Here is a 26,184-nt window from a genome sequence, read left to right as displayed (position 1 = left end):
GCCGAGTCTGGCCTCATGTTGGACTTCCTTGGGATTGTCATCATCTCCTTGGGCAGCAGCGAAGACTCCCATTACTGTGTGTAAGGACACATTTTGGGATCCAACTAGTGATGCCCAAAGCCACACCAATAATGACACACACCGGGAACATGCGTGTGATGCTTTTTAGGATACAGCATCTCAGGATCACTCCCTTCCGATGCGGAAGTAAACAGCTCAGGCCGCCACCATGTAACTACCCCCCCTTTAAGCTACAACTAGGACCATCGAATCACAATTGCATAATTTGTAACCCCTTATGGAGCAGATTTGGGTTTCTGTCCCATTTCCATGCTGATAACACCCAATTATACACCATCTCCTGCCATCACCCCTGAATTAGTATGGACACCAGGGCTTGTTCTCCCTCTAAAACTGAACTCCTTGATTCCTCCCTCCACTGACATACCTGTGCCCAATACCACCATTACTCCCCAGCAGCATACTCGCTATCTTGGGGTCATATTTGATTCAGATCTTCGCTTCACCCCCTAAATCCGATCGCTCATGTCACCTGCAGCTCAAAAACATCTCCAGGATTCGACCTTTTCTTACCGTCGCTCTTCTTCATTCTCATCTAGACTGTTTCCACACTCTACTGATTGTTCTCCCGCTTACTAAACTCTTCCCTCTCCGATCCGTCCTGGATGCAGCCCATAGGATCATTTTCCCATCCAGCCACTACACCGATGCTTCCACCCAGACCAGACGTTACACTGGTTACTCATCCTCTGCAGAATATAAATGTATCTCTCACCAGCAAAGCTCTCCACGGCTCAGTACCACCCTATTTCTCTTCCCTATGCCCTCTGTCATCCTAATGACCTTAGACCAACATCCTCAATCCAAACTTCCCATTCCCAGCTCCAAGATTTCTCTTGTGATGCGGCACTTCTCTGGAATGCTCCATCCAAAAGAACTTGATTAATTCCTATTACCCAAAGTTTTAAGCGTGGTCTAAAACAGCATTTCTTTATCCTGGCCTATCACTTCTCTTATATATCTGTACCCTTTTTACTTCCGACTTGCACACATGCAGACGTTGTGGTCACAAAATGGCATAGTGGGACTGGTGGTAGAGACACCGGCAGATTATTTTGAGACTAAGGGCAGGAACCTTCGATTAGAAGCACCACTCCAGCGCTGAAAAAAAAAAAATCAAAACAAATAAAAAACCACTGGAGTGGTGCTATTAAAAAAATAATTTTTCTAACATTAAATCCTATTTTTGGTTGGAAAAAAAATTGGATTATTTTTTTTTGCCTAAGACACTATGCATTATAGACTGCCCATATCAATGACTGCCGATAATATTAGTATACAAGCAACGTTCCTGTGCATATTTGTCACCATGTTGGACAGTAACGAAGATACAGACCATGAAATTGTTTATTCTATAAGTAGCAGGTCATGTAAGTGCAGCCAAATACACAGCTTCAGAACAAAAAACATACACAGTACAGGTCCAAACGTAAGAGGAAACGGAAAAATCTACACAGACTGGTAAGAATCAAGCGGTCGTTACAAAGAGCGGCAGATTTACGTCTCGTCTTTTTTGGGGATTTTAGAATTTTTCTCGTCAGAACTGCAGGTAAAGCCGTGTGGTTAGTTTTTACAGATTAAATTATAACACTCTGAAAATACTAAATCGAACCAATTTAAAAGTTACAAGTACAGCGCCGGAGATGTCCATCATATCAGAACCATTGGGGCAATTCTCTGGGTCGCGGAAACAAAGAAAGAAAAAAAAAAAAAAAAAAAGTAATAAAAATAAAACAGGCAAAAAAAAAAAAAAATTATAATTATCTGAAACAAAATCCTTGTTTGTTGTGCAATTCTGCATAGAATTGGTTACTGGTGCGCACACTGAACGCCGGGGCCGTGGTGGCTGCTCTCGTCATCCGAGCTGTCGTTGTAGGCCTCGCGCCTCTGTCCCCCTGCTGAGCCGCGGGTGCTGTCGAATTCTTGAAGATCTACCTCCTCTGTCTCACCAGTCACATTGGTGGTTTCTGGTCTGGCTGGAAGTAGATCTTCTAGCTCCTGTAAGTAAAGGGAAATTTCCATGAACTTTGTGTATAGATCTGTGGACACCACTGCATCCTAACTGCGGTGCGATCTCTATAACCCGCGTCTTAAAGGGCTATTCTCAAAATAATGACTTCCTAACTACTAGGAACCCCTGTGATCCTTAAAATAAGTGAGTGCATGCGATGAACCTCTGCTCTGTGTCAGCTGGCAGTCCCATAGAATGAGCGTGCACACCTCTGACCTCTGCGTCGGCTGGCAGTCCCATAGATGGAGCGTGCACACCTCTGCTCTGTGGCTGCTGGCAGTCCTATAGATCGAGGGTGCACACCTGACCCCTGCTATTTGTTGGCTGCCAGTCCCATAGATGACGCGTGCACACACCTGACATGTGTCGGCTGGCAGTCCCATGCATCGAGCGTGCACACCTCTGCTCTGTCAGCTAGCAGTCCCTTAGATCGAGCATGCACACCTCCGACGGCTGCTTCCTCCAGCAGTCCCTTAGGTCGAGCATGCACATCTCCACTACATTTAAAGGGAACCTGGTTCCCCAATTTAGGAGCTGCCTTCTTAGACTCTCTGGTGGTCCAACCCCCAGCAAATCTGTTCTGTTTTACGGATACCCCTTTTGACCCGATGACCACAAGAGTAAGAAATAAGATCTAACCCGACTGCTGTTCCTGGACCCTGTGATAGTAAAAGTCTAACAATCATTTCAGACTCACCGTGAGTTTTTCTGGGTTAATCCAATTGTTTTCTGGAAATTGGACCTCGAACTTTATGAAGAGGTCGCCTTTTTCAAAAGGATTGCGGTATTGTGGCATGCCCTCACCCCGAACGACACGAACTGACCCTGGAAAAAAAAAAAAAAAAAAAGCACAAGGAGTCATTAATGAAGCTAAAGAGCGCGAGCATTGCAAGGCCTGGCCGCGCGATCACTACCTGGCTCAATGACTTTTCCTGGAGGATATTTGACGACGATCTGACGCGCATCCAGGTGCTTGAATGTGAACTGGAATCCACACAAAGCCTCGACGAGGCCGATCTTGTGCGTCATGTGCAGGTCGTTGCCATCTCTCTGAAAAGACTGCGGATGACAGAGGTGGTTAATTTATCAGTAAAGTGGCACAAGGAGTTTACGGGGACAGAGTTGTCCACTTATGTAAACAGGTACAAGGGTGGCATCACATTGAAGACGAAAATCAAGGGGTGATAACTAGTGATGAGCATATGTGCTTGGATAAGGTGTTATCTGAGCATGCTCGGGTGCTAACCAAGGGTCTTCGGTGTGTTTGATAAATATGTTTGAGTCTCCACACCTTTGTGTCTTAAGGATGTTCAACCTAACAAACATGCAATCCCTGCCTGTGTTGCAGCTGTTGAACAGCCGGGGGAATCAAACATTTGTCGAGCAGGCCAAAGACCGTCAGTTAGCAGCTGAGCATGCTCAGATAACACCTTATCCCAGCACGTTCGCTCATCACCAGTGATAAGTGTGGCCATCCGCGTCTCTTACCTCGTGCTCTTTCTCTTGTAAGACCAGGACTATGTCGCCCGGCTCTACGCCGGGGGCCTGATCGGCTTCTCCGGTGAATGTGATTCTCTGCCCGTGCTTCATGCCTTTATCAACGTGAACTTCCAGAATTTTCACTTCTTTGATAACTTTTTTGCCTTCACATTTTTTACAGCGGTCTTTTTCATTAATTACTTCCCCTAAAAAAAAAAATATAAAAAAAAAAAAAAAAAAATGTAGCAGCGGTTGTGACCACTTAACGGCCGAGGGGTCACTGGGGCCAGATAGGACCCTCTGAATTAACCCTTTCCTTACCTTCCCCGTTACAGTCGGAGCAGACGGACTGCATCTGCTGCACCATGCCCGGAGCCAGCTGTCTGATCATTATACGCACGCCCCGGCCTCTGCAAGCTGTACATTTCTGAACCGCTCCAGTCTTCCCGCCTTGTCTGAAGAAAGAAATGACTCCGTGAGGCTGGAAACACTGAAACGGACCCTCACCAATGAGAATTATCAGGTCTGTACAGGTTTTCAACCTCTGGATGTTAACCTGTATGTTTCCCCCACTCATTAACAGTAAGGAGAAATTGAGAAAAAGATTTATATTAAGTATATTAGTATACTAATGAAAAGTTGCAGAGCTTTACTCTGTTCACAGCAGGCTATTCTGCATGAGACATGGAAAAGCGAGACCCCTGGAGAGGAGCGGAGGGACGGACTCACCCATTACAGGAGCTGCACAGCACGTTCTTGCTGAGCTGAAGTTTGGTGGTCTTTCCATTGTATAAATCTTCTAATGATACCCTAGAAAGGAGAAGTGCGATTACATAAGAAAGCAGGGGGTACTGGTTATCACAATACTGTTACATAAAAGAACGGGGGTCCGGCGCATCACAGGGCTGTCACGTAAAAGGACGGGGGGGTCAGGCACATCACAGGGCGGTCACGTAAAAGGACGGGGGTCAGGCGCATCACAGGGCGGTCACGTAAAAGGACGGGGGTCAGGCGCATCACAGGGCGGTCACGTAAAAGGACGGGGGTCAGGCGCATCACAGGGCGGTAGTGTAGAATATCTTCCGCACTCCCTAAGTGGATATTCCACTTAGAGTGCGGTAGATTTGCTACACTATTGTAGTTAGATCTTACGGTCTGTCGTACCAGCACCCCGGCTTATCATAGAGTGCAGGCCAGCAAGGAGATTTTTGTGTACTCACCATAAAATCTTTTTTCGAAGCCAATCATTGGGGGACACAGGACCATGGGTTGTTTGCTGCCTGCCACTAGGAGGACACTAAGTTAACACAAAGATTAACTCCTCCTCTGCAGTATACACCCCTTCACTGGCCAGGATTCAACCAGTTTGGTAGTAAAGAAGTAGGAGTATTAAACAAAAGACAATAAAACTATGTCAAAAGCAAAGAAGCAACAAACAGCCAATAGGCTAACAGGGTGGGTGCCGTGTCCCCCAATGATTGGCTCGGAGAAAGATTTTACGGTGAGTAAACAAAAATCTCCTTTTTTTCCCCCTACGCCTCATTGGGGGACACAGGACCATGGGACGTCCTAAAGCAGTACCTGGGTGGGGAGCAACATATCTGCCAATACCCCATGTACCGCTGGCTTACAGCTAAGGTACCGCTGATTGCAGAATGCGCCTGCCAAGGGTGGCGTCTGCAGAAGATAGAGAATGAATATGGTAATGCTTCGTAAAAGTATGTAAGCTGGACCATGTCGCAGCTTTGCAAAGCTGTTGTGCTGACGCCTTGTGCCGAATGGCCCAAGGGGCGCCCACCGATCGAGTAGAATGGGCCTTAATCCCTGCTGGAAAAGGAACACCCTTGACACGATAGGATTCCTGAATAGCCGATCGAATCCACTTGGCTAGCGTGCCTTGGAAGCGGGAGAACCCTTCCTTGGTCCCTCTGGAAGTATGAATAGGACATCCGACTTGCGGAAGGGAGCCGTCCGTGAGACATACCGCCGAAGGGCCCTTACCACGTCGAGAGTGTGCAGAGCTTTCTCAATGCGATGGACTGGAGCCGGACAGAACGAAGGCAGAATAATCTCATTGAGGTGAAAGGAGGAAACGACCTTGGGCAAAAAAGAAGGATAAGTCCTCAAGACTGCCTTGTCCTTGTGAAAAATCAGAAACTGAGGTCAGCAGGAAAGTGCCGCCAACTCCGAAACACGCTTGATGGATGTAATAGCCACTAGGAAAACTACCAGGAAAGAAAGGTCAGAGAGAAGTCCTGCAGTGGTTCGAAGGGGGCCTCCTGAAGGGCTCCAAGGACCAAATTAAGATCCCACGGATCCAAAGGCATCTTGTAGGGAGGCGCCACACGGGAAACTCCCTGAAAGAACGTCTTAACCGGTAATCTATTGGCAATTTTTCGTTGGAACAGGACTGACAATGCTGACACCTGTCCCTTGAGGGAGCTAAATGTGAGACCCGACTAGTCCATATTGGAGAAATTCCAATATGGAAGGGATGGAAAATGCCAGAGGCGATCGTCCATGTGCGTCGCACCATGCAAAGAAAATTCGCCAGATACGGTGGTAACTGCGCATGGACACAGGTTTCCTAGCCCTTATCATGGTGGAGGACACCTTGGGGGGGAAACCAGCTTGGCCTAGAATCCAGGAATCAACGGCCAGGCCGTCAAAGACAGGGCCCCTTAGTTCTGGTGGTAATCGGGTCCTGTGAGAGAAGATCCCAGCGATCTGTAAGACGCCAGGGGATGTCGGTGACAAGCTTAACCAGTTCCGCGTACCATGCTTGGAGCCGCCAGTCCGGCGCCACGAGGATCACTGGCACCCCCTCTGCCCTGATCTTCTTGATGACCCTCGGTAGCAGGGGGGAGAGGAGGAAAAATGTACCGGAGGCAGAATTAACGCCATGACATCTGCTCCGACAGCACGTGGGTCGAGGGATCGGGCAATGAACTGTGGGACCTTGTTGTTTAGCCTGGAGGCCATGAGGTCCACGACCGGGGTCCCCAACATTAACAAATCTGTTGGAAAACTTCCGGGTGAAGGGACCACTCGCCTGAGGCGAGACCCTGGCGACTGAGGAAGTCCGCCGCCCAATTCTCCAGACCTGGTATGTGGATCGCTGAGATGGACGAATGGTTGGTTTTGGCCCAACGGAGAATGTGGGACACCTCAAGCATGGCCGTCTGGATGCGGGTTCCCCCTGACTGTTGACGTATGCTACAGCTGTGGCGTTGTCCGACTGGATTTTGACGGGGGGACCCGCCAGAAGATGGTGAAACCTGAACAACGCTGGCCTGATAGCTCGTATTTCCAGGATATTGATGGGGAGAGGAGACTCTCGAGTGGACAACCGCCCCTGTGCTGTGTGGTGGTTGAAAACCTCCCCCTGCCCATGAGACTGGCATCGGTGGTCACCACCAGCCACCGCACTGGGAGAAATGACCTTCCCTGCCTCAGGGAGGACTTCAGCGTCCACCACCTGAGGGTCTTTCTGATCTGTGGGGATAGAATGAAACAGCGGTCGAGAGAGGACGGGTTCCCGTTCTACGCCGACAGCAGCCCATGTTGTAGGGGACAGAGGTGAAATTGCACAAACGGAACCGCTTCCATGGCTGCTACCATCTGCCCGAGAATGCATGCTGAAACGAATGGAGTGCGAGACTGGATGCGAAAGACTCCGAGCTCCGCGCTGCAAGGCCAAGGTTTTGTCTGGAGGTAGAATGACCAGACCGCAGGAAGTGTCCAGTGTCATTCCCATAAAGAAGATCCGTTGAATCGGGATCGGAGAGGATTTTTCGAAGTTTATCTTCCAACCCAGGCGAGAAAGAGTATCCACCGTGAGATCGACGCACTCTTCGCAGGCTGGGTATGATGGGCCTTTTATCAGTAAGTCGTCCAGGTACGGAAGTACCACCACTCCCCTGGAATGAAGAATGGCCACGGCAGCCGCCATGACCTTTGTGAAGATTCTGGGAGCGGTGGCGAGGCTGAAATATAAGGCCACAAACTGGAAGTGTTCTTCGCGAAATGGAACTGTTGATGACTAGGAAAAATTGGGATGTGGAGGTAAGCATCTTTGATGTCTATAGATGATAGGAACTCTCCTTTTTCCATGGACACGACGACAGAGCGGAGAGATTCCATTCTGAAGTGCCGAATTTCGACAAATTTGTTCAGAAGTTTTAGGTCTAGAATCGGACGTAACGATTCGTCCTCTTTTGGGACCACGAATAGGTTCAAGTAAAACCATCTGAACCTTTGGTCTTGGAAAACCGGAATGATGACTCCATCCTTTTGTAGTGCCCATAAGGCCTGGAGAAAGGCCGTTGCCTTTGGTTTGAGAGGACACAACTGGAAAAAAAAAAAAAAAAAGTGTCGGAGGAAGGGGTTGGGGGGGGGGGGGGGGGGGGGAGGAAAAGAAAATTCTATTTTGTATCCGGAGGACACCAGTTCCCTGACCCACTCGTCGGAGACGACGGGGAGCCAGGCTTGACGAAAAGAAAGTAGGCGACCTCCTACTTTGTTGATGTCCTCCGGATGTTGCAACGAGTCATTGGGTGGAGGATCTAAGGGATCTGGATCCCTTATACCCAGATGACCGTGGTCTGGGTTTCCAGTTACGGTTGGGTCTTTATGAGACCTGGGAGCCTCGGTCCCCGAGCGCCTCGCCCTGATGTGGGGGAGAAGGATAAAGATGACCAGTTGGGATTGTTGTGAAAAGGCCGGAATCGAGATTGTTGTTGATACCGAAATGGCCAGGTAGGCTTTTGTTGGGGGAGAAATTTACTTTTCCCCCCCGGTAGCATCCGAGATTTGGTCTAATTTTTCTTCAAATAGGCGACCGGCTTGATAGGGTAGAGATGTCAATGAACGCTTGGAAGCAGAATCTGCTCGCTAATCTCTGAGCCACAGGGCTCTTCTGATGAAATTGCGTTTGCGGCTGCCTGAGCAGCACAATTGGCCGCGTCTATCGAGGCATTAACTACGAAGTCCCCGGCCTGGGCTATCAGGTTAGCCAGGTTGATCGCCTCTGGAGGGAGATTATTGTCTTGGATGGTCGTGGTAAGCACCTCAGCCCAAGCGACCATAGCCTTAGCCACCCAAGAAGTGGCGAAGGATGGAAAGAGACGCTCATGTGGCTTCAAAGACGGAGCGAGCCAGGTAGTCAATTTGGCGGTCAGAGGGGTTCTTGACTGAGGAACCGTTTGACAGTGACAGGATCGTTTTGGAAGCGAGATGAGATACTGCAGGATCCACTGAGGGAGACTGCAGCCAGTCCTTGGCTAGTTCCTGAGCAAAGGGGTATTTGGCCTCAATAGGCTTTTGCCCCATGAAGCGTTTGTCAGGGCGGTCCCTGTGTTTTTGTACAATTTCTTTAAACTCAGGATGAATGACAAATACTTTTTGGACACGTTTTGTCTTCTTAAAAGACACCGCATGTTCCTGAGTGGATACGGATTCCTCGTCCACCTTCAGGGTCTTGTTGACCGCTTTAACGAGAGAATCCAGTGTCTCTTGGGAAGTAGAGGAATCCTGGACGTAAGAGTCCTCGGACTCATATTCAGAGTCATTTAGGTTCTCCGGAGAAAGGGAACGAGAGACTGAACTCGCGGATGCTGAAAATATCGTAGTTACTTACCGATAACGGTATTTCTCTGAACCCATGACGGCACTAACGAGAGAGGGATCCGCCCTCAGGGACAGGAAACCCACAGGTTAAAAAGGCGGGACCTCTCCTCCACCTCAGTTGGTTTACAGAGCCTTGCAGGGAATTTCTGCTGTAACTTAATTGGTTATTTTTACACAACAAAATATAACTGTATAACTTATATAAGCTCATATATATATATATATATATATATATATATATATATATATATATATATATATATATATATATATATACACACATACATATATACATATACACATACATATATACATATATACATACATACACTTTTTTTTTTTTTTTTTATGCACACCTCGTGACTTAATTTATAAGTAGTGTGGACACCCATACGTGAAGGGAGGGAATATACAGGTGCCGTCATGGGTTCAGAGAAATACCGTTATGGGTAAGTAACTACGATATTCTCTTACTCCATGACGGCACTAACGAGAGAATTTCAAAGAATGAAAATTTTAGGGTGGGACTACTGCCTCAAGAACTCTCCTACCAAAAGTTAAGTCTGAGGGAGAAGATAGATTAAGCCGATAGTGCTTGAAGAATGTAGAGGGGGAAGACCAAGTGGCTGCTCTACATATCTGATCTATTGATGCTCCACCACGTTCAGCCCAAGAGGTTGCCACCGACCTGGTTGAATGAGCCTTAATTGTGTCCGGAGCTTGTTCTCCGGAAGAGGTATATGACATCTTGATGGCATCTCTTACCCACCTCGCCAACGTGGCTTTCGATGCCTTGTGACCCTTATTTGGTCCCTGAAAGCAGACAAACAGAGCCCTCCCTTTCCTACACTCCCTTGTGGCTGATAGTGTGTTAGACATCTCTTTACATCTAGAGTGTGTAGAGCCTCCTCTTTTTTGTTTTTTAGATTGGGGCAAAAAGATGGTAACGCTATCTCTTGAGATCTGTGGAATTTTGACGCCACTTTGGGAAGGTAAGAAGGGTCAGTTTTGAGGATTACTCTGTCATCTAATATTTGTGTTAGAGGTGGGTAGGCTGATCAGGCCTGCAGATCACTAATCCTGCGAGCTGAGGTTAGGGCCACCAATAAACAGGTTTTCCAAGATATTATTTTTAGTGAAGCCTGAGATAAAGGTTCGAACGGCGCCTTAGTTAGTGCTGAAAGGACTAAGTTCAGGTCCCAGGGAGGAGCGGTGAGATGTATAACTGGTCTGGACCTAGTAGATGCTCTAATAAATCTTTTTACCCAGTGATTCCCCGCCAAATCCTGGTTGTAAAGGGCACCCAATGCTGCAATCTGAACCTTCAGAGTGTTTGTTGCTAGGCCTTTCTCTAAACCTTTTTGAAGAAATTCTAAGATTTCCTGAATTGGCATCTGATTTGATAGGATAACTCCTGACGTGGAGAGGAACTTTTTCCAGACTTTGCCGTAGGCTCTGGTAGTTATAGGTTTTCTACTGGCCAGCAGGGTAGAAATTAGATTTGAAGAAAACCCCCTTTTTGTTAATAGTTCCCTTTCAAAAGCCAGGCCGTCATGTGCAAACTTTTTATTTGAGGGTGATTCACTGGCCCTTGATGCAGAAGGTCTGGGATATCTGGGAGTACCCATGGATCCGCTATGGACATTAGGCGTAGCCATGGGAACCATACTCTTTTCGGCCAGAACGGAGCTATCAGTATCACTTTGGCTCTGTCTTCCCTGATTTTCTTCAAGACTAAGGGAATTAGAGCTATCGGAGGAAACACATAAGCTAGATGGAATTTCCATGGAATTAACAACGCGTCTATAGCCACTGGACTCCCCCGAGGATCTATCGAGCAGAAGGCCTCCGTTTTCCGATTTTGATTGTTTGCAAATAGATCTATATCCGGGGCCCCCCAAAGATCCACTATGCGTTTGAATATACTTGTATTTAACTCCCATTCCCCCTGTTTTAATTGGGTTCTGCTTAGAAAATCTGCAGTTTGATTTTCTGACCCTTTTATGTGAAGGGCTGTCAGGGAGGACAAGTTGGCTTCTGCTTGTGACATGATGAAATTTGTCACTTTCATTAGGGATTGAGACCTCGTCCCTCCCTGATGGTTTAAATATGCTACTACCACCCTGTTGTCCGTCAGTACTCTCACGTGGTGGGAACGGAGGGAAGTTAAAAAATGATTGATGGCGTACTGAACTGCTAAAAGCTCCTTCATGTTTGAAGTAAGGTCTTTTTCTACTACTGACCAAGGACCTTGGGCAATTTGCCTGTTTAGGTGGGCCCCCCACCCCCAAGGGCTTGCGTCTGTGGTCAGGATTATCGAGACCGGCCATACCCATGGAACCCCCCTCCTGAGATTGGACGGGTCTGTCCACCAAGCTAAGGAAGTTTTTGTCCGAGAGGATATTTTTAATTGCTTTTCTAAATTTCCTCCTGCGTGGGATACCGCCTCTAGTATTTCCCACTGGAGATCTCTCGAGTGGCTCTGAGCCCACTGGACTGCTGGGATACAGGATGTCATTGACCCCAGTATGGACATGGCTCTCCTTAGAGAGATCAGAAGAGAGATACTCAACTGATTCACTAGATGTATCATGTTGGATACTTTTTCTTCCGGCAGACGACACTCTTGCTTTGTTGAGTCTATTACTATCCCCAAGTACAACTGTACTTGAGATGGGATAAGCCTGGATTTTTCCAGGTTCAAAAACCATCCTAGATTCGATAGGGCTATCATTACTGCTTAGTTGCTGGCTGCAATGTAGAGAGGAACTGCCCATCACTAGGAGGTCGTCCAGATAAGGCACAATCAATATGTTTTGTTCCCTTATATGGGCCATTACTTCCGCCATTAATTTTGTGAATACTCTCGGGGCAATGGCTAGACCAAACGGAAGAGCCCTGTATTGGTAATGTTTCAGTTCCCCTTGTATCATTACTGCAACCCTGAGATATTTCCGGAAATCCGGATGGATTGGCACATGATAGTATGCGTCCTTTAAGTCTATAACAGTCATGAAACAAGACGGGATAAGGGATCTGACACATGATTTTATTGTCTCCATTTTGAATTTTTCTATTACCAGGTATCTGTTTAGTTGTTTCAAATTTATAATTACTCTGAAAGTTCCGTCCGGTTTTGTTCGAAGAAAGAGCGGAGAATAAAACCCCCTCGTCTCTTCCTGTTGTGGAACTTCCTGTAAGACTTTCTTCTCCAGAAGACTGAGAACTTCTCTCTGGATGCTCAGCTGCTCGATCTCTGACTTTCTTCGTGGTGTGACCACAAACTGATTGTGTGGCATTGTGTGAAAGCTTAGTTTTAGGCCCGTCTTTATGATGTTTAGAGTCCAGGCACTTCCAGAAATTTTTTCCCAGGTTGGAAGAAAGTGAGTCAGTCTCCCTCCTACCTGGGGCACACCCTCATTGTGGCTGTTTTTTATTATCCGGCTTGTTGAACATGAAACCTCCTCTTTTGAATTTTCTGTCTTCCCACCCCTCCTTTTGATTTTTTGGGGGGCGTCCTTGTGTGAACCTCCTTCCTCGAAAGGGCCGCCTATAAGCTTGATTTAGGAATCCCGGAAAGGCTTTCTTTTTATCAACCGCTTTTTCGAGGACATCGTCTAGGGTGGGACCGAACAAATATTCACCTTCACACGGAATGGAACACAACTTAGCTTTAGTTTGCAGGTCCCCCGGCCAGCACTTTAGCCATAATGCTCTCCTAGCCGCATTTGAGAAGGAAGCCGATCTTGCCGTCAGTCTAACCGAGTCTATTGAGGCATCTGCTAAATATGCAGCGGCCCCTCTCATCGCTGACACGGAGTCTAGTATAGACTCTCTCGGGGTTTTATTTTTTAATTGAGTCTCTAAATGATCCAGCCAGACCATTAGTGCTCTAGCTGTACACGTAGAAGCTATACCGGGTTTTAGCCCCCCGCTGGCGGCCTCCCAGGACCCTTTTAGGAAGACATCGGCCTTTTTATCCATAGGATCCTTGAGGGTCCCCATATCTTCAAAAGGCAGAGCGAACTTTTTAGAGGCTTTCGCGATGGCGACGTCTAATTTTGGCGCTTTTCCCCATGAGGCGCAGGCTGGGTCATCAAATGGGTATTTCCTTTTGGGTGTTAACAGTACTTTTTTGTCTGGTCTTTTCCACTCCTTTTTTATAAGGGCTTGAATTTTTTCATTTAATGGGAACACTCTGTACTTCTTTTGTTCCAGGCCACTAAACATAAGATCTTGTACAGATTTTTTGGAACGAGTGTCTGCCAGACCCATTGTCGCCCTAACCATTTTCACCAACGCATCCGTTTCATCTATTGGGAAACAGTTGCGACCGCTTTCTGAAGATGCGGAGGAGGATGATGACGCTGTAGAGCTATCAGAATCCCCACTCGTACTATCTCCCTCGCTGGAGCTGTAATCTGGAGATTTTTATTTATGTTTTCTTTTACGGTTTTTTACGCTTTTTAATGCGTCTGCTACTTGGGTTTTAATTAAATCTTTTAATTCAGATGTGAAACTTGGTGTCTCCTCATCAATGGTGTTCTTAATACATGGCGCACAGAGTTTTTTAACCCATGAATCCGGCAAATCTGCTGAACAAAGCGGGCATACTCTATGTTTACTTTTCCCCTGGCATTTCTTTCCCTAGGAAACAATAAACCCCTATTAGAATTTACACTTTCACGGAGGTCACTTACCCTCCTAATGTGAGGAAGATACCGGCTGTGGCTTTGAGGATGCCTCCTCCACTTGAACCACCGTCTCCCTCCTGGATCCACCAGAGCCTCTGCTACGCTGGGATCCTGAGCTGCTGCGCTGCGTGGGTTTTCTTGAGGAATAGCGCTCCTTCGGGTTCTTTGTCACAGGGGCCTGTGAAATTTCTTCCACCGACTGCTCTATTCCACTCATGGTGGTAATCTCTGAGCAGCGGTATACCCCTTTCCTTCTGGATATATACTAATGGAGCGGCGCCAGGCAACTTCCGGTTTACCCAGAGGTGCCCTGCGCCGCCCCGGAAGTGACCCCCACGCCTGCGCAGTAAGTCGCCGAACCCCGCGCGCGCGCTCACTGTTTGCCGGCTCACAGGAGGGACGGAGCTTCCGCAGCCGCCGGTGCTCCCAGCGTTCTCCTGTCGGTAACCGGCGTCACCACCTCCTGTGTGCCTTATGGATCGGTGGAGAAAACCTCCAGGTAGCCGCCGCTACCTATTGCCGATCATCCCTTTGAAAAAGGAAGAGGCAGGCTTTCTCGGCATCCTCTTCACTGCCTCCCCTCTGCGCGCCGACCCCGGATCGCGCCCTCAGGGAGGAATCCACCTGAGACCGTGGCAGGGCCCCCCGCTGCCTGAACTCGGCCTGATGGTCCCTGGACTCCTGGATAGTGAGTTGTGGGATCCCCATCGGGGACAGGAAACCGAACTGAGGTGGAGGAGAGGTCCCGCCTTTTTAACCTGTGGGTTTCCTGTCCCTGAGGGCGGATCCCTCTCTCGTTAGTGCCGTCATGGGGTAAGAGAAATAGGCATTAGACCTACCGATAATTATGTTTCCAGGAGTCCATCCTGACAGCACCATGGAGGATGTCCTCCTCCCCCTTGCTGGGACAGGAAACACACGAGAGTTTAAAATGTCATGTCCCACCCCCAAATCCTCAGTGTTGTAACAAGAACCGCCTCATGGAAATGCAAATAATACTTTAATGACAAAAAAACATTACATGATGTCAGAAACACATTACATAATATGTCATAACATCAAAGCAGGGAGGGAACAACCAGTGCAGTCAGGATGGACTCCTGGAAACAATTACCGGTAGGTCTAATGCCTATTTTCCAGGACATCCCTCCTGACAGCACCATGGAGAGTACCAAAGCACCTTCTTAGGGTAGGATTACTGCTTGGAGAACTTTTCTCCCAAATGCAGTGTGTTGACAAGACAAGACATCAAGTTTATAATGTTTACAAAAGGTATTGGCACTTGCCCATGTTGCTGCCTTACAAATCTGCTCAAGAGAGGCGCCTGCCCTCTCAGCCCAGGAAGCAGATGTCCCTCGTGTAGAATGTGCATGTAGACCAACCGGAGGTGGGACCCCTTCAGACTGGTAGGCCTCGGAAATCAAAGACGTGATCCAACAAGCGATAAGAGGCCTTATTTCCTTTATTTTTCCCCCCGAAAAGAATGAACAGGTTTGGATCTACCCTCCAGGAACTGATGGCTGCTAGGTAATCTAAGACTGCCTGCCTGACGTCAAGGGAATTAAGGGCTTTTTCTTTTGCATTGGAAGGGTTATTACAAAATGAAGGTAATACAATCTCCTGATTTCTGTTTTTGGCTGAGCCTACTTTTGGAATAAATGAGAGATCAAGTTTAAGGATTAAACTATCCTCTCTAATCTGTAGATACGGATCCCTGGTACATAGGGTTTGGATATCCCCCACCCTCTTGGCTGTGGTGACTGCCACTAAAAACGCTGTCTTCCGTGTGAGAATTGATATGGGCATATCAGCCAGGGCGTATGCGTCTTTACACAGGAATCTGAGGACCAGGTTGAGGTCCCAGGGAAGAGTCAACTGCCTAATGGTGGGGCGCAACCTCTGAGTAGCTCAGATAAATCTAATCACCCACGGGTGTGATGCTAGGGGATAGTCAAAGAAGGAGCCAAGTGCCGAGATCTGCACCTTCAAGGTGCTTGGTCTAAGGCCCTTGTTGAACCCTGCCTGCAGGAAGTTTAGGATTCTAGGTATGTCAGGAGTGTCTGCCGCAACATTAGACCTGCCACCTTGCAGACAGAAACGCTTTCAGATCTTTAAGTAGATTGCTGATGTGACAGGCTTCCTGCTGGCCTTAATGGTGGCTACACCTGATCTGATAAGCCTCTAGCCTTCAAGATGTCCCCTTCAGGATCCATGCTGAGAGATGGAGTTTCCCTGGATTTGGGTCGTAAATCGGACCTTGGTGAATTACATCCTCCCGGAGAGGAAGCTCTATTGGGTTCTCGATCGCCAGGTTCCCTAGCAGAGGGAACCAGCTCTTTCTTGGCCAGTATGGAACAATCAAAAATAACCTGAGCTCGATCCTCCTTAACCTTCTGGAGTACGGCTGGGATCAGCGCCAGAGGTGGGAATGCATATGAGAGGTTCCGTCCAATCTAGGCTCAGAGCGTCTATCCCTTCCGGGAGATCCAATGGGTTCAGAGAGAAGAATTTTGAGACCTTTGAGTTTTTTCTGTTTGCAAACAGGTCTATACTGGGAGTTCCCCAACGAAGACTAACTCCTGGAAGATATCCTGGTCGAGTTCCCACTCTGTTGGGCACACCCGCCTTCTGCTCAGATAGTCTGCTATCACATTCAGAGAGCCCTCCAGGTGAAATGGAGATATGGATAGGACCGAATTTTCTGCCCAGCGGAATATTCTTCCCGCCAGATCCTGGAGCGGACGGTGTCTTGGGCCTCCTTGATGTTTCAGGAATGAAACCGTTGTCACATTGTCGGATAGTATCCTGACGTGACAGTTTTAGAGAGTGAGTTTCTTCTCAAGGCCTCCCAGACAGCATACAGCTCCTTGAAGTTGGAGGAGCTGTGAATGACATGTGCTGGCCACCAGCCCTGTAGAATTTTGCTTTTTAGATGGGCTCCCCAGCCTGCCCTTTAGATGGGCTCCCCAGCCCCACGCGCTGGCGTCCGTAGTGATCACTACATAAGGGGAAGTAGACAATAGCACTCCGACTCTTAGGTTCTCTGGCTGTGTCCACCAGTGGAGAAACATTCATACTGGATTTGTTAGCTTCAAGGTACTGTCCAGTGAAGACTGGCGATGATCCCAATGGGAGAGAATCAGTCTCTGCTGAGGTCTTGAATGTGACTGTGCCCATCTGACACATGGTATACAAGCCGTCATTAGACCCAACACTCTCACGGCCATCCTTATGGAAACTGTGTTCCAAAGGTGCCCGATCTGGATTGCCTCCAGCTTGGGGGGGGGGGGGGGGGGGGTTTAGAGAAGACAGCGAGGGTTCCCTTATCCTTAAATGACATAAGATAGGGAGTAAATAGGATAGGCCTGAATTTTCATATGTGCAGCGAGGGTAGTCTGCGCTATGCGCACTTACCCCATCGCCGGGCATGTCTCCTTCCATGGCACCTTTGCTGCGGCAGTCAGAAGACCCCAGTGACTCCAGACGCTGGGTAGGAGCGCCCGTACTGCTATGCGTTTCAACGCTGGAGCGCACGCACTTCCCCGCTTTTACAACGTCACCGGAAGTGACGATTACCGGATGTGGCGATACCGGAAGTGACGCGGTTCCCTCGGAGTTCCAAAAGTCGCTGGGCAGGACAAGACACAGCTCTGGATGCCGCGACTCCCTGCTACATGGAACTGCATCCACAGCCGAGAGCCTCCCACTGGGAGGAGCGGCTGCAACCAGGAGCCTCGTCCTGCTCCTGGTCTTTGAAGCAGAGGGACCCCCCACCCGGAGAGTTTCTACCCTGAGCCTCTTGACAGGGGGAAGGGTATTGGCAAGCTGCACTATCCCCCTGAGCTCCAGTAAGCCTGCGCAGCTTCTTTCGTGCGTCCCTCCTTGCAGGGACAGGAAAAACACTGAGGATTTGGGGGTGGGACATGACCTTTTAAACTCTCGTGTGTTTCCTGTCCCAGCAAGGGGGAGGAGGACGTCCATGGTGCTGTCAGGAGGGATGTCCTGGAAAACAAACACGCCCGTGGTCGGGGGGGGGGGGGGGGGGGGAGGGGGGGGTGAGACATGGGTACGTTTCCTGGCACCCCAAGCTCTTAGTGACAGAGGACGCCCCTTGCCGGTGGACGGATACGTACCTTCGCCAGAGTCCTCCGCGGGCTGACTTAAAGTGGGACCAGGGAGCAAGTCAATTGCCTTGGCTAGGGAAGACATAGATTGTGACAGGGAAGTGACCCACTCAGGGGGACTAGGCTCTGCAGGGTCGGTGGCGGCATTGGCGGCGACTGCACAGAGGCCGGGTCACAATCCGTACATAATGGGGTATTGTGAGCTCGGGGCAGGGCCGTATTGCAAGTGGCACATGAAGTGAAAAACACTGTGTGCTTCTTGTTACCCTTTTTGGTCTCCTTAGGTTGAGACAGTGTCTTTAAAGACAGGATATGCACTGTGGTGCAGGGAAAGGTCCTGTGCCTGGGTCCCCAGGGAGGAATGTAGCCGTGGCGGTCCTGGTAGTGCCAGGCAGCGTGAGCTACCTTCAGGGTCTTGTCGTCCCCGCAGGAGATTAGTGGCAATATGGCCCCCGAGATTCTGCAGGGCGCCTCTCATCCCAGACGAGAAGCGCCGATATACGGGGCGGGGTTACGGCGGTGGGCGGATCTGCACAGTGCGGCCTAGTCCGGCTCAAAAGCCGGGGACTAAATTTCTGGGCCCTGCCGGCGATGGCTGCGACGGAGCGCTGCTGACCACCGCTGACCCCCGGCGCCTCTCCCCAGGGACATGGACCGCATCTCTGCCACAGATGGAAGCGCAGGGAGGGTATGTACTCACAGTGTTGCAGGTCCTCCTGTCACTGTGAGGGTGTGCGCTTAATCCATGCACCCTGGATGGGGGATGGAGAGGCCCCTGATACATATCCGTCTGTCCCCTAAGGGGGCTTTGTCTTGGGGCTGTGTGACGCCATCAGATGTGGGCCTTGTCTCAGGTGGGACATCTTCCTCTGTCGGGCCCCGTAGAGGGACATGAGAGCCAGGCTCTATGTGCTCGCCGTCTTGCGGGGGGGGGGGTTGGACAAAGAGATCGGGACCAAGGAGGAACAGTTGCCCCAGTAAAATTTGGCGTGCCCCCAGACATCGCAGGAGAGGGACGGGGAGGTACACTCGTCGTGCTTGCCTGTTGATGGTTCGAGGGGAGCGGACCCTATAAAAAAAATCCATTGCCCCCTTCACTCCGTTAAATAAAATTTATAGAAAAATAAAAATTTAAATTAAAATAATAGAGTTGGGGTCTGAAAACAGACCCAATTGCCTCCTACAGACACTAAGCAAGAACTGGTTGAATCCTGGCCAGTGAAGGGGTGTATACTGCAGAGGAGAAGTTAGTCTGTGTTACTTAGTGTCCTCCTAGTGGCAGCAGCATAACACCCATGGTCCTGTGTCCCCCAATGAGGCGTAGGAGAAATTTAGATTTATCATCACAGGGCGGTCACGTAAAAGGACAGGGATCCCACACATCACAGGGAGGTCACGTAAAAGGACAGGGGTCCCACATATCACAGGGCGGTCACGTAAAACGACGGGGTCCGGCGCATCACAGAGCGGTCACGTAAAACGACGGGGGGTCTACTATTTAGAGGTTTGCTAACTAATTAGTATGGCATGTAGGGCTCTGGTGTATTGTACACATCATTTGTATGACCCATACTCTTGATTGTAATCGGAGTTGTGTATTTTTTAAAGGCTTTTAATGGTTTTTGTATGTGGTGGTTTTCAATAAAAAGCATTCTTATATAACACTTCATAAAAAAAAATTCTCTTGGTGATCCTTTTTTATGCACACACTTTCTTTGATTTGTGTAAAACCACAGGGTCTGGCGCATCACAAGGCGGTCACATAAATGGATGGGTGACAAGGGTATCACAAAGAGGCTATACAAGAGGACGGGGTCACAGGGCGCTTATATTGAAAGATAGGGGTCCAGCCTATCACAGTACAATCAGATAAGAGTACGAGGGTCCGGCGTATCACAGTGCAGTCAGATAATAGTACGAGGGTCCGGCGTATCACAGTGCAGTCAGATAATAGTACGAGGGTCCGGCGTATCACAGTGCAGTCAGATAATAGTACGAGGGTCCGGCGTATCACAGTGCAGTCAGATAATAGTACGAGGGTATGGCGTATCACAGTGCAGTCAGATAATAGTACGAGGGTCCGGCGTATCACAGTGCAGTCAGATAATAGTACGAGGGTCCGGCGTATCACAGTGCAGTCAGATAATAGTACGAGGGTATGGCGTATCACAGTGCAGTCAGATAATAGTACGAGGGTCCGGCGTATCACAGTGCAGTCAGATAATAGTACGAGGGTCCGGCGTATCACAGTGCAGTCAGATAATAGTACGAGGGTATGGCGTATCACAGGGCAGACAGATAAGCAGACAGGGCCCAAGGTGTTTCCATTAAGCACACTGACACTCACTTTAGAGGGTGCATCATGTCTTCTCCTCTCCGTCTTCCATTGCGACTTCGATTCTGCCCCCCCATGAACCCGAAGAGACCACCTCCGAAAATGTGGGAGAATATGTCATCCATGCCTCCACCTCCGCTTCCTTCCCGCAGGCCCTGCTCCCCATATCGGTCGTACAGCTCTCTCTTCTCTGGATTGGACAAGACTTCATAGGCGAAGCTGATCTCCTTGAACTGTAAAGCAAAGCAGCAGCGTGAAGCCAAAATCTGCCCCCGTCTCCTCCAAACCCAGGACAAGAGTCATTTACACCCCCAGGGAGTGACGAGACATCCGGATGGAGCCTTCATGACACCATGTGAATCAGAGGCCTCACAGATGGAGCAATCGCTTTCTACTTTACTTCTACAAGGATTTTGCAGTCACTGACAGCAAGCAGATGTATTACTACATGAACACAAAGAAAAGCTGCCAATTACAGAAATACATCACTAGGGACCGACTGCAAGGATGAAGGTGGGCAACGTTCGGCTGCATGAATTTATTATGGGGGTCCTTGCTCATACAGGGAACCAATGCCATGACCCGCCCAATGCGAGCAGGGACCACCGGAGTCACCACGGGCACAACGGGCTCCTCTGCTGCAGACAATCACTCGCTGCGTTAATCATAAGGCCGGGAAACTTCAGGGACTGATGCACTTACCTTGTCTCCGGCATTCGGGTTCTTGTCAGGGTGATATTCCTTGGCCAGTTTGCGGTACGCCTGTATCCGAGGAAGATGAGATACACGGATTATTACACAGTGTATACAAAGCCACAGTGATCTGCAGATACTGTACAGCCGACTCCACCAGCAGAATAGTGAGTGCAGCTCTGGGGTATAATACAGGCGAGAAGTACATAGTAGCTGAGCTGATTATGTAGATGATATCTATATATCTCCCTGTATAGTGGGTACACCCCCAGGGATACACCACTGCATACAGCTCCTTGCTTAGCCGTCACCTCCCAGGGTATTTGCTATGTGACTCAGACGCTGACATGTTGGATACGTGACGATGAACACAAATATCTTCACTATGTTCCCACATCAAACGCATATAATCACACAGATGATGAGTAACATCACGTGCCGCGGACTCTCAGGTCACCACGGGACGTCCTTAATTACCAGTCCGTCTGTGTACAAAATGGTGCGAACATGACAATTATAGCCCATTATTGCGCTATTTTTATTTTATAGGCTGTGGATTAATTTAAAGGGAACCTGTCACCCCCGTTTTTTGAGATTGAGCTATAAATACTGTTAAATAGGGCCTGCGCTGTGTGTTACTATAGTGTATGTAGTGTACCCCGATTCCCCATGTATGCTGAGAAATAACTTACCAAAGTCGCCGTTTTCGCCTGTCAATCAGGCTGGTCAGGTCGGGAGGGCGTGGTGACATCGCTGGTTCTTCCTCAGCTTTACGTTGGTGGCGTAGTGGTGAACAAGCAGCGCGCAATCTGCGCTGTCATCCCTTTCGTCGGTGGGGGCGGCCATCTTCCTGGGGCCGCGCGTGCGCAGATCGAGTGCTCTGCTGCACGGGGCTTCAGGAAAATGGCCGCGGGATGCCGCGCGTGCGCATTAGAGATCGCGGCTGCCATTTTCCCAAAGTTGAGTTTGCATCTCGGCTTTGGGAAAATGGCCGCCGCGATCTCTAATGCGCACGCGCGGCATCCCGCGGCCATTTTCCTGAAGCCCCGTGCAGCAGAGCACTGGATCTGCGCACGCGCGGCCCCAGGAAGATGGCCGCCCCCACCGACGAAAGGGATGACAGCGCAGATCGCGCGCTGCTTGTTCACCACTACGCCACCAACGTAAAGCTGAGGAAGAACCAGCGCTGTGAACACGCCCTCCCGACCTGACCAGCCTGATTGACAGGTGAAAATGGCGACTTTGGTAAGTTATTTCTCAGCATACATGGGGAATCGGGGTACACTACATACACTATAGTAACACACAGCGCAGGCCCTATTTAACAGTATTTATAGCTCAATCTCAAAAAACGGGGTGACAGGTTCCCTTTAATGTCAAACCTGGATCACAATTAGAAATCAGAAAATAAAAAAGTGTCCGGGAGGTCGGGATACACAACATGACTGTCAAAGGAAAAAAACGGGGTATAATTAGGATCCGACAGATGCAGCTAAGCCCCGGCGGAGCTCGCGGCCAGCGCTGACATCAGGGATCTTCCTTCCTGCTGACGTCATTGTCTTATTCCCAGGTGAGCACCAAGAAAGTCACAGCAGCGAGGAGAGAACGGCGCGTGATGTCCCGATAAGGAGGACGCCGTGAGTTCACTAAATATTTAGGGAACTGGCACGAAAAAGGAGTCTGGGGTCGGTTTTGGCAGGTAGGGCCCCAGTCCGGGGTCGGGGGAGATTTGGCAGGTAGGGCCCCAGTCCGGGGTCGGGACGATTTGGCAGGTAGGGCCCCAGTCCGGGGTCGGGGGGAACCATCTGGCAGGTAGGGCCGCAGACCGGGGTCGGGGGGGGGACCATCTGGCAGGTAGGACCGCAGACCGGGGTCGGGTGGGGGGGGGGGGGGTGGTTGGGGGAGACACGGACCATCTGGCAGGTAGGGCCGCAGACCGGGGTCAGGGGGGACCATCTGGCAGGTAGGGCCGCAGACCGGGGTCGGGGGGGGGGGGGGCCATCTGGCAGGTAGGACCGCAGACCGGGGTCGGGTGGTGGGGGGGGGGGGGGGGGGTTGGGGGAGACACGGACCATCTGGCAGGTAGGGCCGCAGACCGGGGTCAGGGGGGACCATCTGGCAGGTAGGGCCGCAGACCGGGGTCAGGGGGGGACCATCTGGCAGGTAGGGCCGCAGACCGGGGTCGGGGGGGGACCATCTGGCAGGTAGGGCCGCAGACCGGGGTCAGGGGGGGACCATCTGGCAGGTAGGGCCGCAGACCGGGGTCGGGGGGGGACCATCTGGCAGGTAGGGCCGCAGACCGGGGTCGGGGGGGGGGGGGGGGGACGGACCATCTGGCAGGTAGGGCCGCAGACCGGGGTCAGGGGGGGACCATCTGGCAGGTAGAGCCGCAGACCGGGGTCAGGGGGGGGGGACACCATCTGGCAGGTAGGGCCGCAGACCGGGGTCAGGGGGGGACCATCTGGCAGGTAGGGCCGCAGACCGGGGTCAGGGGTTACCATCTGGCAGGTAGGGCCGCAGACCGAGGTCAGGGGGCAATTTGGCAGGTAGGGCCGCAGACCGAGGTCAGGGGTTGATTTGGAAGGTAGGGCCGCAGACCGGGGTTGATTTTGCAGGTAGGGCCGCAGACCGGGGTCAGGGGTTGATTTGGCAGGTAGGGCCGCAGACCGGGGGTATAGTTACAGGTGGTAATGCAGGCCAGGGGAGCAAAGCCTGTGAACAATCGGCCGCAGTCTGGGGGGCACACTCTAGGACAGACCTGGGCAAGATGCGGCCAGCCAGCTAGCTGTCACTTCTGACAGCCGCCCTCGGCACCGCTCAGCCAGCCGTTTTCTGAGGGGGAGCAGAGCCGGGTTGATTACCTATTCATTGGTGGCGGCGGCCATCTTCCCGAGGCCACGCGTGCGCAGATTGAGTGCTCTGCTTCACGGGGCTTCAGGAAAATGGCCGCGGGAGGCCGCGGCGGCGGCCATTTTCCTGAAGCCGAGATAGCAGATTTAGATCTCGGCTTCTGGAAAATGGCCACCGAGATCTCCATCTGCGCACGCGCGGCCTCCCGTGGACATTTTCCTGAAGTTTCGTGAAGCAGAGCACTCCATCTGCGCACGCGCGGCCTCCCGTGGACATTTTCCTGAAGTTTCGTGAAGCAGAGCACTCCATCTGCGCACGCGCGGCCTCGGGAAGATGGCCGCCACCGATATTCAACCCGGCTCTGGTGCGCACATCGCATTCCTGGCCGCTGAGTCACCTCACCGGTGGAAGGGACCCTGCGCACGCCATACCGCACCACCACTGCAGCAACCCCCCCATGGACACCAGGCCGTGGCGTCGCCCGCCTAAGCAGGAAGGGACCCTGCTCAGGTGCACGCCGCACCGCATCACCCCACCTCTGCCAACACCATGCCTCCTGTGACCCTGCTCTGCCACCGCCAGCCCTCAGGTAAGAATCTTACCGTAAGTTACTGTAAATTCGGACAATAAGACGGACCCCCACCTTATAAAAAAAATATTTTTTTCTGCAATTTTCACCTTAAATTTGGGGTGCGCCTTATGGTCCGGTGTGTCTTATAGTCTGAAAAATACGGTAATTATTTTAGTTCGGCCCTCTAAAACCATCCCAAAAACGGCCCCATGGCAAAATTAATTGCCCACCCCTGTTCTAGGAGGACTGGGCCGCAGTCCAGGGGGAGGGGGGGTTTCAGGGCACATTTTAGGGGGACTGGGCCGCGCCGCAGTCCGGGGGGGGAGGGGGTAAGTTCTGGGGGGACCAGGCCGCAGTCGGGGGGGGGGTACAGTCTGGGGGCACTGGGCCGCAGTCCGGGGGGGGAGGGGGTAAGTTCTGGGGGGACCAGGCCGCAGTCGGGGGGGGGGTGTACAGTCTGGGGGCACTGGGCCGCAGTCCGGGGGGGGAGGGGGTAAGTTCTGGGGGGACCAGGCCGCAGTCGGGGGGGGGGTGTACAGTCTGGGGGCACTGGGCCGCAGTCCGGGGGGGGAGGGGGTAAGTTCTGGGGGGACCAGGCCGCAGTCGGGGGGGGGGGGTACAGTCTGGGGGCACTGGGCCGCAGTCCGGGGGCAGCCGCAGGTGGGCCCATACTCTCGGCTAGAGCCGCTCTCCATGAGCCGCCGTCTCCCCGGCACAGGCCACAAGCCGCTGACTAATCCCCGGGGAGGAGGAGCCGCCGCCTGCACTGACCCCGGAGCCCTCGTCCTCCCGGGCCTCACTCCTCGCACACCCCCGGCGGCTCCCCTCGGCCTGTGCCCGCTCCCCGGCCGGTATTGCGGCCCCGTCCCCGCCGACCTCTCACTCACCTTCTTCAGCTCGTTCTCGCTGGCTCCGGGCTGCAGCCCCAGCAGGTCGTACAGTTTGGTGTCGGCGACGTTAGCCATGGCCGGAGACTGAGAGCGGAGCGGCGGGGACTGAGGAGAGAGACCCCGGGAACGAGGGCAGAAGCAGGCCGGAAACGACGGACGGGACGTCACAGCACACGTGATGAGAATACGTCAACGAAGCACCGCCCACATTTTATCTGCGCCTCAGAATATTTCCAGCAGTGACGTCTACACAGGCAGAGACAGGGGACAGGACCCCCAGAGACAGGGACCCCCGGGGACAGGGACACCAGGGACAGGACACCAGGGACAGGGACCCCCAGAGACAGGGGACAGGACCCCCAGAGACAGGACACCAGAGACAGGGACCCCCAGAGACAGGGACCCCGGAGACAGGACCCCAGGGACCCCGGAGACAGGACCCCTAGAGACAGGGACCCCGGGGACATTACACCAGAGACAAAGACAGGGAACCTGGGGACAGGACCCCCAGAGACAGGGACCCCCGGGGACAGGGACACCAGGGACAGGACACCAGGGACAGGGACCCCCAGAGACAGGGGACAGGACCCCCAGAGACAGGACACCAGAGACAGGGACCCCCAGAGACAGGGACCCCGGAGACAGGACCCCAGGGACCCCGGAGACAGGACCCCTAGAGACAGGGACCCCGGGGACATTACACCAGAGACAAAGACAGGGAACCTGGGGACAGGACCCCCAGAGACAGGGACACCAGGGACAGGACACCAGGGACAGGGACCCCCAGAGACAGGGGACAGGACCCCCAGAGACAGGGACCCCGGGGAC

General features: G+C 51.4%; 1 protein-coding gene across 1 annotated transcript; it reads right to left on the bottom strand.

Annotated features, from left to right (window-relative positions):
• Positions 1–1,410: 1,410 nt before the first annotated feature.
• Positions 1,411–25,535, bottom strand: DNAJA2 (DnaJ heat shock protein family (Hsp40) member A2). The gene is made up of 9 exons (XM_069739262.1): positions 25,354–25,535; positions 21,055–21,114; positions 20,365–20,585; positions 4,301–4,381; positions 3,893–4,026; positions 3,581–3,777; positions 3,007–3,151; positions 2,790–2,917; positions 1,411–2,079 (listed from the first exon to the last, which is right to left on the bottom strand). The coding sequence occupies exons 1-9, from the start codon at positions 25,429–25,431 to the stop codon at positions 1,891–1,893; spliced, it is 1,233 nt and encodes a 410-aa protein (XP_069595363.1). The 5' UTR covers positions 25,432–25,535; the 3' UTR covers positions 1,411–1,890.
• Between the last annotated feature and the right edge of the window lie 649 nt (positions 25,536–26,184).

Source organism: Ranitomeya imitator, chromosome 9 (genome assembly GCF_032444005.1).
Source record: "Ranitomeya imitator isolate aRanImi1 chromosome 9, aRanImi1.pri, whole genome shotgun sequence".
In the NCBI taxonomy this organism is placed as follows: domain Eukaryota; kingdom Metazoa; phylum Chordata; class Amphibia; order Anura; family Dendrobatidae; genus Ranitomeya; species Ranitomeya imitator.
This window is presented reverse-complemented; position numbering and strand designations above follow the sequence as displayed.